The 12,624-nt window shown below is 40.2% G+C and overlaps 1 protein-coding gene across 1 annotated transcript; it reads left to right on the top strand.

The window, feature by feature from the left end:
• Positions 1-9,257: 9,257 nt before the first annotated feature.
• LOC139140351 (uncharacterized) lies at positions 9,258-12,349 on the top strand. The gene is made up of 6 exons (XM_070709525.1): positions 9,258-9,557; positions 9,684-9,989; positions 10,198-10,289; positions 10,458-10,719; positions 10,874-11,121; positions 11,229-12,349. The coding sequence occupies exons 1-4, from the start codon at positions 9,515-9,517 to the stop codon at positions 10,524-10,526; spliced, it is 510 nt and encodes a 169-aa protein (XP_070565626.1). The 5' UTR covers positions 9,258-9,514; the 3' UTR covers positions 10,527-10,719; positions 10,874-11,121; positions 11,229-12,349.
• The last annotated feature ends 275 nt before the right edge of the window (positions 12,350-12,624 follow it).

The following is a 12,624-nucleotide window of genomic DNA, read 5'->3' as shown; positions in this document are numbered from 1 at the left end:
AAAACAGCGCCATCACGGTGGAAACCGAATAAACAAAAGCAAGTGCCAACGCCACCAATGAAGTCGTCAACTTGCTATAACTGTGGAGGCAGCTATCCACATGAATCGGTCTGCCCGGCAAAAGGCAAGTCATGCAGGAAATGTAGTAAACTTAACCATTTTTCCAGATGCTGCCGTTCAAAGGGTAAAACAAAGAAGTCAGACAAAGGGGAAAATGTCAAAGCTGTATACACACAAGTGGAGAGTTCAGAAGATGAGTACTGCTTCACTGTACAACAGACAAATGGAAATAGACCTAGAGTAATGATACACATAGGTGAAACAGAAGTAGGTTCTCTTATTGATACAGGGTCTACCGTAAACATTATGAGTATGGATACATACAATACCCTGAACAATAAGCCCAAGTTACAGAGAGACAACAGCAGCAACGTCTATGCCTACTGCAGCAGCAAACCATTGAACATAATGGGTTCTTTCCAAGCTAAAATAAAGTACAAACTTCATGACACTAAGGCTAAGTTTCTTGTTACTGACAAGCCAGCAGATACGCTACTAGATTACGATACAGCATCAAAACTAGGCTTGGTTTACATTGCAAACCAAATATCACCGGGCACTTCACGCTGTGATCGAATTGTAGCTGAGTACGAAGATAGGTTTCATGGCATTGGTAAGCTGAAAGAGATACAATGCAAACTACATGAAGACAAAACAGTACAACCTGTAGTACAACCACACCGGAGAGTCCCATTCCATGTTCATAAAAAGACTGAACAAGAATTGGAAAAACTACTGAAACTGGACATCATTGAGCGTGTTGGGGATGAACCAACCCCGTGGGTGTCACCAATAACAGTGGTTGAGAAACCAAACAAACCAGAAGAGATCAGAATATGCGTCGATATGCGCGCACCAAATAAGGCCATACAGAGGGAACGTCACATCACACCTACCTTAGATGATGTAATTGCTGACCTGAATGGGGCTACTGTATTTTCCAAGCTTGATTTGAATGCAGGCTATCACCAGATTGAGTTAGCACCAGAGTCTCGTCACTTAACTGTATTTTCAACACACAAAGGACTATACAGATACAAGAGATTGAATTTTGGCGTATGCTCAGCAGCGGAGAAATTCCAGAATATTATAAGCTCGACACTTCAGGGCCTGAATGGTGTGCTCAACATAAGTGATGACATCCTGGTCTATGGTCAAGGTCAAGAAAACCATGATACCAACCTTGAAGCATGTATGAAGCGAATACGTGAGAGAAACCTAACACTGAATCGGCAGAAATGTAAATTCAGCAAGAGCACTGTAGTGTTCTATGGCCATGTATTCGGAGGTGGAGGAGTGTCTCCAGATCCAAAGAAGGTTGAAGCACTGAAAGAAGCATCAGAACCACAGAGTGTAGCAGAAGTAAAGAGCCTACTTGGCATGGCCAACTACTGTGGGAGATTCATTCCGAATTTGGCAACTATATCAGAACCATTGCGTGAACTGACAAAGAAAGATACGCCTTGGCAATGGGGCAAACGCCAACAACAAGCACTCAAACAGATAAAAAAAGAGATCACAAGCAACTGTGAGATGGCATATTTTGATCCACAGAAATGCACAGAGCTACTGGTAGATGCCAGTCCAGTCGGACTTGGTGTAATCCTGACTCAACGGGATGGTAAGGGTGATGTTTCGGTAATCGCACTTGCAAGCCGATCACTGACAGAGGTAGAACAGCGCTACTCACAAATAGAACGTGAAGCTCTAGCAATAACATGGGGAATTCTTCATTTCCACCTATACCTGTATGGGCATAGCTTCAATGTTATATCAGATCACATGCCGCTGGTACCACTATTTAATACACCAACTGCAAAGCCACCAGCCAGAATAGAGCGTTGGATTCTCAAGTTGCAACAGTACAACTTCAAGGTGATATACCACCCTGGTAAATTCAATCCCGCAGACTACATGTCTCGCCATCCGTTATCATATACCAGACCCAGCAGTAGAGAAGAACGGGTTGCAGAAGAGCACATCAATGTTGTAGTACAGCACGCTACACCTAAAACTACACAGCAGAAGATGTACAAGAAGCAACAATGTGTGATCGTGTTCTACAGTCATGCATACAAGCCATACAGACTGGTAATTGGCACAAAGTAAAGTTACAAAGCATGAGCACTAAAGAAAGAAATGCTTTACACAGTCTCTACTTGGTACGAGATGAGCTCAGTGCGTTACCGTCACATGATCTAATACTTCGGGAAAGACGTATTATTATCCCTGAGTCACTACAGCAACAAATCATTGATATTGCACATGAGGGACACCAAGGCATTGTGAAAACAAAACAGCTCCTTAGAGAGAAAGTTTGGTTCCCCGGAATTGACAACTTGGTACAGAAAACAATTGATATGTGTATTCCTTGTCAGGCAACCACTGTGGAAAACAAGCGAGAACCACTACAAATGTCAGAATTACCAACTGGTCCATGGGAGGAGGTCAGTATCGACTTCAGTGACCTGCCAAATGGTAATATCTTCTTGTGATAACAGACGACTACAGTCGATATCCTGTTGTTGAAATCATCCACTCCACATCAGCAGCAGCAGTAATGCCTAAAGTGGACAGTATATTCGCACTATTTGGAATACCTAGAATTGTCCGTTCTGATAATGGTCCACCATTCTCAGGTAAAGAGTTCACAGCTTTTGCCAAAGACTTAGGCTTCAAGCATCGCAAAATAACACCCAGGTGGCCTCGCGCTAACGGGGAAGTAGAAAGATTCATGCGGACCATTAAGAAAATCTATCGTACATCACACGTCGAGGGAAGAGCATGGCGTCAGCAGCTTTATCGTTTTCTACGCAACTATAGGGCAACACCGCATTCCACGACAGGTGTACCACCAGCTACATTACTATTTGGTAGACCAATGAGAACAAGACTACCAGAATATACTACACAGCAGAAGGATGATAGAAATCTACGCCTTCGTGATAAAGAAAGAAAAGCAAGTATGAAGTGCTACGCAGATAATCGTGAAAACATCCAGAAGAATCCAGTTAATGTGGGTGACACGGTCCTAGTCAAGCGAGATGGACACGTTAAGAAAGAGGTAACTCCATACTTAACACAACCATACCGTGTAATGGATACCAAAAGCTCCATGGTAACCGCCTCGAAAGGAGACCATACAATAACTCGAAACTCATCTCAGTTTAAGATCCTAAAAGGAGAGCATAAGGTCAAAGCAGATGACACTGATCAAGTAGGAATCGCTGAAGACTTGGAACTTGGTGATGTAGACACATCTTCATCGTCACCTGATTCATTTATGAGTATTCAACACAGCAGCCGTCCACAACGTCATCGCAGATCACCCTCCTAACTAAATGATTATGTTAGATATGTACGGGTAGATGCTGAGGATCTACCTAAGGGGTGAAGTGCTAGTAACCTCTCCCCCTCATAGTGTTCATAGACAAGTTGTGTTTTTGGCACTTAATTTTTGTGTATTGATAACATATCAATGAGCCATATCATTTGAACACTTGTTTAAGACAGACACGTTTGGTTGATAGCTTATTCTTTATTCAAGATGTTTGTGTTTGAAATTGGCATTCCGGACATATGGCACCAGAGACAGTTTAAAATGAACAGTGACATGCTCTATCTATTTTCGTGGGAAGGGATGTAGTGTTCAAGTATGATCTAGCCTTATACTTTATGTGATTGTTATATGTATGATGTAATGCTACATACGGGTCATTAGAATAAAGTGTGATATCGAGGCTGACGTTTTTTACCACGAGGCCATAAGACGTGCCATACTTACTGTCTGAGTAGTCATTATTTCTCTACCTACCAACTCACTATTCTATACCATCTATTATGGTTTGTAACAACTTTGTATCTAATAAAAATGATAGTAAAAGAAATATAAAACCCATTAGGGAGCTGTCATTATTTATGGCCTGGGGGTTGGAGGAATCAGAGGGGGGTCACTCAAAACATTGAAAGCTAGAAAGGGGGTTGCTTAAAATGTGGAAAGAAAGAAGGGGTTACTCAAATTTTTGTGCAAAATGAATTGAAACCTCTAGCAGATTGCACACATCAATTTCTCAAAAATTTCAATGCAAGAGGGGGAACTCCCCCTATGGTGTTCTAACAGATTTACTCAGTAAAAATACAAATTGAAAACACCTCTCGAATTACACCAGACTGCACCATTGCACACATCAATTTCTAAAATTTTTCCACATAAGAGAGGGGACAATCCCCTCTGATACTTTCCCCCTCAGCCTCCCACATGTGCTCCCTCTTATACTTTCAAATTCTGCCCTGTCAGATATCTTAGTTAAAACCCTGTCATTATACCCATCCCAAAGTAAACAATACTATATGGTTGGATACTGGTTGCAGAATGAGCTTTTATATCTACATTTTGTTGTCACTTTGAATATCATTTTGTTGGTTTCACCTTTTTCAACTGTCATGAAATAACCAATGATAATCTAGCAGGGTACAGCAGGATTTGAAAGATCATTACTATTGCTGTATTTTTTTAAATTTTATAAATACATTTATCGATATACTTCTCTAAGTGGGTTACTCAAATTCATCATGGTTGGCAGGGGGGTTACTCGAAATTTCAAATTTTCCAATGAAATTCCTCTGACCCCCAGGCTGTAAATAATGATGGCTCCCTTAACAGCATTTATCAAGATGACCTTTCTGAGTGCCTTAGTTTACTCAGTCTACTTTTTGTTTCAAACATAAAGGGACAGAAGGGTCGAAGTAATTAATTTTTTTGTTTTGCATCCACTCAAACTTGTGAAAGGTAAACAGTGAAAAAACAAAAAATTTTATTTACTTGTTTCCACGTGTCAGTATTGCAATCATTTCCAAAACATATGCCACTGTATCCCCTACTAATTACTATACAATTTTAGGGCTCTGGGGGGACATCAGTGTTATCTCCAGAAGTCTCTGATTATCATATCAATGAAATGTTCCTCAGAATTGTTTCTTTCAATGTTTTTTTTTCCAGTGGTAGCCTATCATTTTATGGCGGCCATAATGATATTAGAATTTAAAAAATTGAATCCACCCAAGGACGAGAAACATTTTATTGACCTTATTTTAAATAAGGTCAATGAAATGTTTCTCGTCCTTGGGTGGATAAATTATGTGAAAAGTTTAAATTTACAATAAAACAATTTTGCGAAAGTAGAGGTATAAACGATGCAAAAAAAAACTCAATGAAGTTCAAATGTAGTTGTATATAACATGCACAGTAGCTAGCACTGTAGCTGCAGGACTACAGCCCATAGTATTTCTATTGCTAAAAAGTCGTCGGAAAAACTACGGTCTGCAGTCCTGCATCCGCTTGTACTTGTAGCATAGCACTTGCAAACGACAACAGGGACTAAATTTATATCATTACAGATGTATTCCACACGGAATTGACGGCAGTCCAACCTGAAAGATCAGCTTCTATTGCTGTACGTAAATGTGGGAAATGAAAACTGAGTAATCATGTAATTACGACATAAACATCATCAAAACTTCTTAAAAATTATGACATTTTACGCGAATACACGTACATCACACGTCTCGGTGTCCATTACCATTTGGCATCATTGGCCATTTTGCTTCGTTTTAGGGATGGAAACTTTCAACAAATAGGCCTATAGTATTCGATACGATAGTTACTCACTTTTCATAACCATTTCCAGCTTCGAAGCAGGTGTTACAAAAGTAATTTTTCGGCCTTTGTTGATCGCCGTAAAAGTTGTTGTTTTGTCTGCCATTTTTTCCCCGAGGAGCCCAGACCTTCACCTGCCTTGCTCGAGAGCAGGGGCAGAAAAACCTCCCGGATCCCCGAAGTACCCCGAAAATGACGTCATGGGACGGAACCGATGTTACCTCGGGTCACCCGAGGGCACCTCAAGGCGGATAATCGAACGCACCCACCGCTAGTAGGGTTCGATGCCTCTTACTCTGGATATGTCGCTGAAAATTCGACTCTTTGAATGTTTTAAAATGACAACTTCGACAATTGTAGACGCGATCTGGGTTCATCTATTCTCCAAATTTCCTACCAGCGTTCAATATGCAGATAATGACAAATAAAAACGCAGCAGACGACATATTAATGATGACGTATTTCACAGTACCGACCAATCCCATTATTTTTAGTTTCACTTCTTATCTACGCGCATCATATCACACATAGAGACTCATTTTTTTCTGAAGGTAGGTTATTTAAAATTTACACTTTTCAATACCTTTTTTTTAAAAAAATATTAGGCCTACATCGATATAAAATACCAAATTACATGCGAAATTAGCATCGGTATGGATTTTATGACATTGTGTGGAATACACTGTTTTGCAAACGTATAATAAAGTCGAGTCACGCGCAGATAAAAACTACATTTGTAATTTTCACACTCTTCTTCAAAATTCTTGGATGTGGTAAACGACATAAGTTTAAAAGTAGCAAAGCTTCGCGATTATTTCTATTGAAACTATTCATTGTACGCTTGGTTAACTGAATCAAGTGTTACTTTTTCAGTGCGCTGAATAAAATGTAGTTTTTTTGCGGTTTAAACGAATAACAGTGACTGTGACAATTCGCGCCATTATCAGCTGAAATAAGAATACGTGCGCAGGTGCATCCTCGAGCTCCAAATACGATACTTTGTAAAAATTATGATATAGATACTTTGTAAAAATTATGATATAGATATTAATTTAATTGTATTACGATCTCAAACTTTCGAATGGTAAGCAGTCATTAAAAAAAACAGAAGTTTTCCGAGCATCTTATTTTTTTATAGATAGATAGATAGATAACAATATTTATAGAGCGCCCAGTATCCATCAGGGATGCTCACTGGCGCTTAACAGAATTAATCACAATAAGCTCTCTTAAATAGTAAGGTTTTGATTTTAGACTTAAAGCAGTTGGAGCACAGGAAACTTCATCTGGAAGTTGGTTCCATAGAAGAGGAGCAGTGTACATAAATGACCGATCTCCATATGATTTATGCTTTGTTCTCGGGATTTTTAGTTTCAGTTTACAACTAGAGCGAAGAGATCTCCAATAGTTTATGTTGCTCAATAAGTTCTGTGATGTATGATGGGGCTAATCCATTGATGGCTTTATACGTCAGAAGCAAGACTTTGAATTGGATTCGGTAGGTTACTGAAAGCCGATGAAGTTGTTTCAAAATAGGTGTGATGTGATCAAATTTCCTAGAGCGAGTAACATGACGAGCGGCAAAATTTTGGTCTTTTTGCAAAAGTCTGAGTTGTGAACATGGTATTCCAATCAGAAGTGCATTGCAATAGTCTAATTTTGCTGATAACACAGAGTGAACTAGTTGAAGGCAGGTCTCTTCAGACAGGTATTTACGTATTTGACCAATTTTAGTGAGGCTATTATTTTTTTAAAATCACGATGTAAGTTTTCCAGCGGCATCAAAAACAAAAATATGAAATCATGTTTATGTCAACTGTATGTCAATTATTTAACGCTTATACACCATTTTCTATCATATACCTACATTCACGTGCCTATGTAAAGCTATGGGGGAAAGCGCCCTCATTTGTTGCAACGGAATGCCATGCATGTACCATCGACATCGGACAATTTGTCATCGTAGCTACCGTATCTCCCGAGATCTCGTACTAGTATGAGGGGAATCATCTTTTAGCTACAGTCATGTTTCCTCCCAAAGTTCCCTGTGAATTTGGAACGAAATTGGAACGGATTGACCAATCAGAGCCACGCTGGCGTTCCAAATCTTACCCACGCCGTTCCAAATGTTAACCAATATCAGCGGCCGTCGTTATGATGCAAAGGCTTTGAGACGATACAGTATAAAATAGGAACGTGTCGTCCGCCTGATTTATACCATCACAAGCGAGGAATCAGGTAAGTTGACGTCCTAATATCTCACTTGTTTCTCACAAAATAGTGATAAAAACCAGAGCGAATCTTATGTATTGAATTGGCAGTAGAAGAAAAGACTCAATATTCCCAGTTTTGTAATTGAACGGACAAAATTATAGGTGAAAATTGGCGGAATGTGGGACATAGCGAGACAGTATATTGCGGACCTTGCACCTTTAAAAATGCAAAATTATTAGTAGAAAATTTGTCGCTTCGCCTTCCAGTATTTGTGCCACTGTTGGGGCTAGATCGTCAAAAAATCACCCTCCAAAAGCAGGTAAGTTTTTTTGTCTAAAAGCACGACCGAGGGGCTCAAAAAAGAACTTGATGTAATCCTTGTCTGTTGAAAATTTCCGTGAACATGATGAAGGGGTAGCAGTGAAGCATGTTGTAAAGTTAGATAGATAGCCACTTATCCTTGTTTTAATGAATTATAAATATAGGGCAAATGATGTTCCTTTATGTCCAAACTATTTTGAGGTGTCCACCATGTAGATCTTGGGCGAATACATGTATTCTGCATTGTAAAATTTGTGGGCCATGTTTGAAAAATCTTTATAGTAGAAGGAAAGCTATCAATGTTGACATTGGTGGAAAGTTTTAGCACTGATCCTTTGTTGTACGTTTCTCCGATTGATATGCATTTATTCTGTCTGCAAACAAAGCTGAAAGTGTCAACAATTGTTTGTGTTTGGAACTAAGTTGAATAGGCTAGAGCAACCCCATTGTTTCGACGCCATTGTTCATGGGTTGGCTTTAGCTGTGATATCGCAGCGGTACTTGTGGCGTGTATCGAACGCGCGTGGGTCATTGGGGTCATTGACTGTGGCGATGGCCCCAAACCAATGACCCGAGCGCGTTCGATACACGCCACAAGTACCGCTGTGATATCACAGCTAGGGTTGGCTTGTGCATGTCATTTACTTTGGCACCATGTATCGGGGATAAGAAACATCCCTCTCCACATTTGTATTAGGCCAAAAAAATAAATTGTGCTGTTCCGATAAGATGGTTTTCAAAAATAGGGTAGGTTGGTCGGCAGGGATGGTATATATCATCAGTACGGTGGTAAAGTACAAGTATATTCCTTTGGTATATAAACAGTTTGTGTGTGCGTGCGGTGGACTCCGTTGATACTAAATGCTATATTTTAATAAGGCCAGACATGACCATGGCTATATGTTGATGTTATTATTCTGTGGGGTTTTTTTTAGTTTTCATAGTTCATCACATGTGCTGTTGAACAACCAATTGGCAGTTCTAAAATAACATTTGTTGTGCGTGATTTATTGCCGACAATTTTGTTTGTGCTGTACATTTATTTTACCAACAGAAATACAGAAATCTTACATTCATATTTATTATTTGTTCACAGGTACAACTGCTAGCGATCTGCATTTCCAGACGTACCTCCTGAAAGGTTTGCGGCGATGGAATGAGGACAGGGCAGCAGCAGCTGTCACTGACCGAGTTCCAGAGCCGTATTCCTACAGTGGTATACTCCCGCATGCAGCAAACCAACTTGGCAGCAGTGTACTGGGAATGGAGTTCAGTCCATCCTACAAACCCCCACAGAAGTACACAGGTATGTCTATGTATGCTTATTTCATAAGAAATATTTATTTTCAGATGTACATGAAATAATAGGTAAAGCATATATTTATTAGGCTGGCACTGTAATTTACAATGTTTCTTATTTTTGTATCTTTAGGTGAGTTGATTGGTGTTGAGTATTTATACCAACAGACTGGGGAGGTCCTGCAGGATTTTACCGTGGATCCAGACAGCCAAGCTGCGGCAGCACTGGAGCCCACTGCAGAGGACGAGGATGATGTTGATGTTGAGACCGGTCCATCCCTCGACAGCTTGTTCCAGGACCCAACTATCTGCCTAGAAGAACTTCCGCCTCAACGTAGATCACCTGTGGAACCTGTGGTAGATGTCGCTCCGATGGACGTTCAACGCAGTGATGAAGTTACGACGGATGACACACCAGCATTGGAGCCAGCACAGGAAGGTGTGATTATGTCTTCATTCATTTTCAGTTGTTAACAATTTAATGTTGCTGCTGATAGTGCAACATACCTTTGTCATAAGTCTTTGCTCAGAATACAGGCTAACACTGGGAGAGTCAACAACATGGGTGACACAATTTAAATAGTCGACAACATTACTTGCAGAAGATAGGGTTTGAAAACATATCTCTAATGTCATTTTATTTTCAGATGCTGAGGTACACAACACTACTGAAGCCCCTGTTGCTCTTGAGACAGCTCCAACTGACTATGACAACAGCGTGCCTCTGGATAACCCTCAAGTATGTATAGTCCCTCAAATTTGTATGACTCAACCAAATACACAAGGGAAAGATGTGGCAGTATTTAACAGACTTTTTGGGGGCCAGTGGAAAAACTTCAGTATTTTGTCATGAATATGTAGGTGGCATATTAAAGTAATTTCACATATTTTCACTTTCTTAATTTAGGAGTCTGTCGGCCCAGATAACATTCCTGGGTATGGGCATGTGGAGGGTTTGGCTGCATACTCATCCTAGCGCAGTTTGCAGAGGTGTCTGCACCATTTACCAATGCACAGGCAGCCAGGGTCATTGCACTGTGGCAACATCTCCATGCATACGACCACCAGCCTACACAGTTTGCCCCACGCCATAGGACAAGACTCATCAAGGGGAGATTCAAGGCATCAAAGACAACATCTGTTGTGCCAGGTTTAGATAGCACCAAAAGGTGAGGTTTTACACCACTTCTTTACAATGATAGTGCATGAACACACAGATAGTTTTCAAAAAGTAAAGGTTTTGTTAAGCTAGGATTTACTTGATTTGCATTATTTGCACATTTAAACAGTTTTAACAAGTTCCAACTATTGTGCTTTCTTCAGGTGCTTTCTGGGAGAGAATTCTGGGCCAGCCCAATGGCCAGACTGCAATAGGTATATGGAATGCCTGGTTTCAAAGCTGTGTGATCTGTATCCCACAACAACCCGAATAGATGGGAAGAGAACTTTGAGGTGGACCTTGGTGTGTAGGTCATACAGAAACATCCGAGCAAGGTGATAGACAACCCACCAGTAATGCAGGAAACATCACTGCAACTTATTGACATCAACCAGAGTACACTGTCACAGTGGTAAGTTTGAAATAGTTGGAAAAATATTGTAATGCTAGACTCATGTAACTGTACACATGTTTACTATTGGCCTCTATGATCAATGTTTGCTTTGCTTTTGTTCTCAGGTACAACAAGCGAGAGAAGTCTCAGGAGTACAACTGCAGCAGCCTACTGGTCCATCTATCCTGAGAAGTACCAAATGGTATCGGAAACAGATAGACCAGAAGGAAGATGCTGGTGTACCATCAAAAAGAAAGCGTTACAAGCCGAGGTCTGCTGTAGTGAAGTGTGGGAAGTGCAAGCAGCCAAGGGACAGCAGCCACAAGCAGTACTTTAGAAACTGGTTCTGCCCCACAACCTGTGCAGTGTCATTTGACGAATGGAGGGCAGAGATGGTTGCTAAGGGATACACCAGCAGGAAGAGGAAGAAACAGGAGGAGGATGATGAGGGCTGAGAGGGTGAAAGGGGACAGCAGCACAATTTATTCATATCCTTTATTTATTACATTCTTTGTTTGGCTGACTGACTTTTTTTTGGTTAGTTGTTTTCATATTTAGTTTGGTACTCCATTATTCAAGTTGGCAAACAGAAATGCAGTGGAGTACCAGCGTGTTGGTTTGCAATATTTTATTTCTGTGTATGTTTTTGTTCTATTTTGTTATTGGTAGCTCACTTACAACGTGGCGGTCAAAGCTTCTGTCGTCTGAGTAGCAGCAGCCTATGCCACGTTGATACATCAGGGTTAATTTCACAACGTGGCGGTCAAAGCTTCTGTCGTCTGAGTAGCAGCAGCCTATGCCATGTTGGTACATACATCCAGCCATTTTTCAGTCAGTCAGTCTTTCTGTCATCATTGCTTTATGTAAGTGCTGTCCCAACCCTCCATTTTACTTTTCATGTATTTTCACTACCTAGACTGTTTGTGTGACCTTTGACACATGACCTTTTCTTTTGTACTTAATTACCTGACAACACCTTCAAAGGTCATAGAGGTTGTGCAAACAGTCTACTATGATGTCTCTAACTTTTCTTTTTTTTTATTACAGGTATTAAAAGGTACAAGGAACCCACTTTTTGTGAGGAAGGCAGAAGATTTTTGAGCTATTCAATGTTTTTTTCTCATTTTTGATGTGATGTTTTTCCTGCATTTTTCAAATAAACATTTTGATGTTTTAAAAATAACTTGAGAAACATGTAAATGTGATGAAAATAAAATCTGAGTAACTGTGACAGGAGATAGTGGACAAAAAAAAATCCCTGTGGTGTAATGTAACACACTTATCACTTTGTGATCAGAGATCTGGGTTCAAGTCCTGGTGGGGATGATGAAAATGTCCTGCTTCTCCTTTGAGTGAATGTGTAGGTGTGTGCAAAGGAGGGGGATTCAATGAGTACTGCTATTGCACTACCAATACCATAATAACTCTTTTTGTTTAAAAGTCACAATGTCTCTTGTTTTGTTTGCTTCAGTCAGTCAGTCATTTAGTCATTTACTTTTTTTTTTCACTTCTTTCATTTCC

Source organism: Ptychodera flava, chromosome 1 (genome assembly GCF_041260155.1).
Source record: "Ptychodera flava strain L36383 chromosome 1, AS_Pfla_20210202, whole genome shotgun sequence".
Lineage (NCBI taxonomy): Eukaryota > Metazoa > Hemichordata > Enteropneusta > Ptychoderidae > Ptychodera > Ptychodera flava.
Note: the sequence above shows the minus strand (reverse complement) of the source record. Positions and strands in the feature narration are given on the sequence as shown.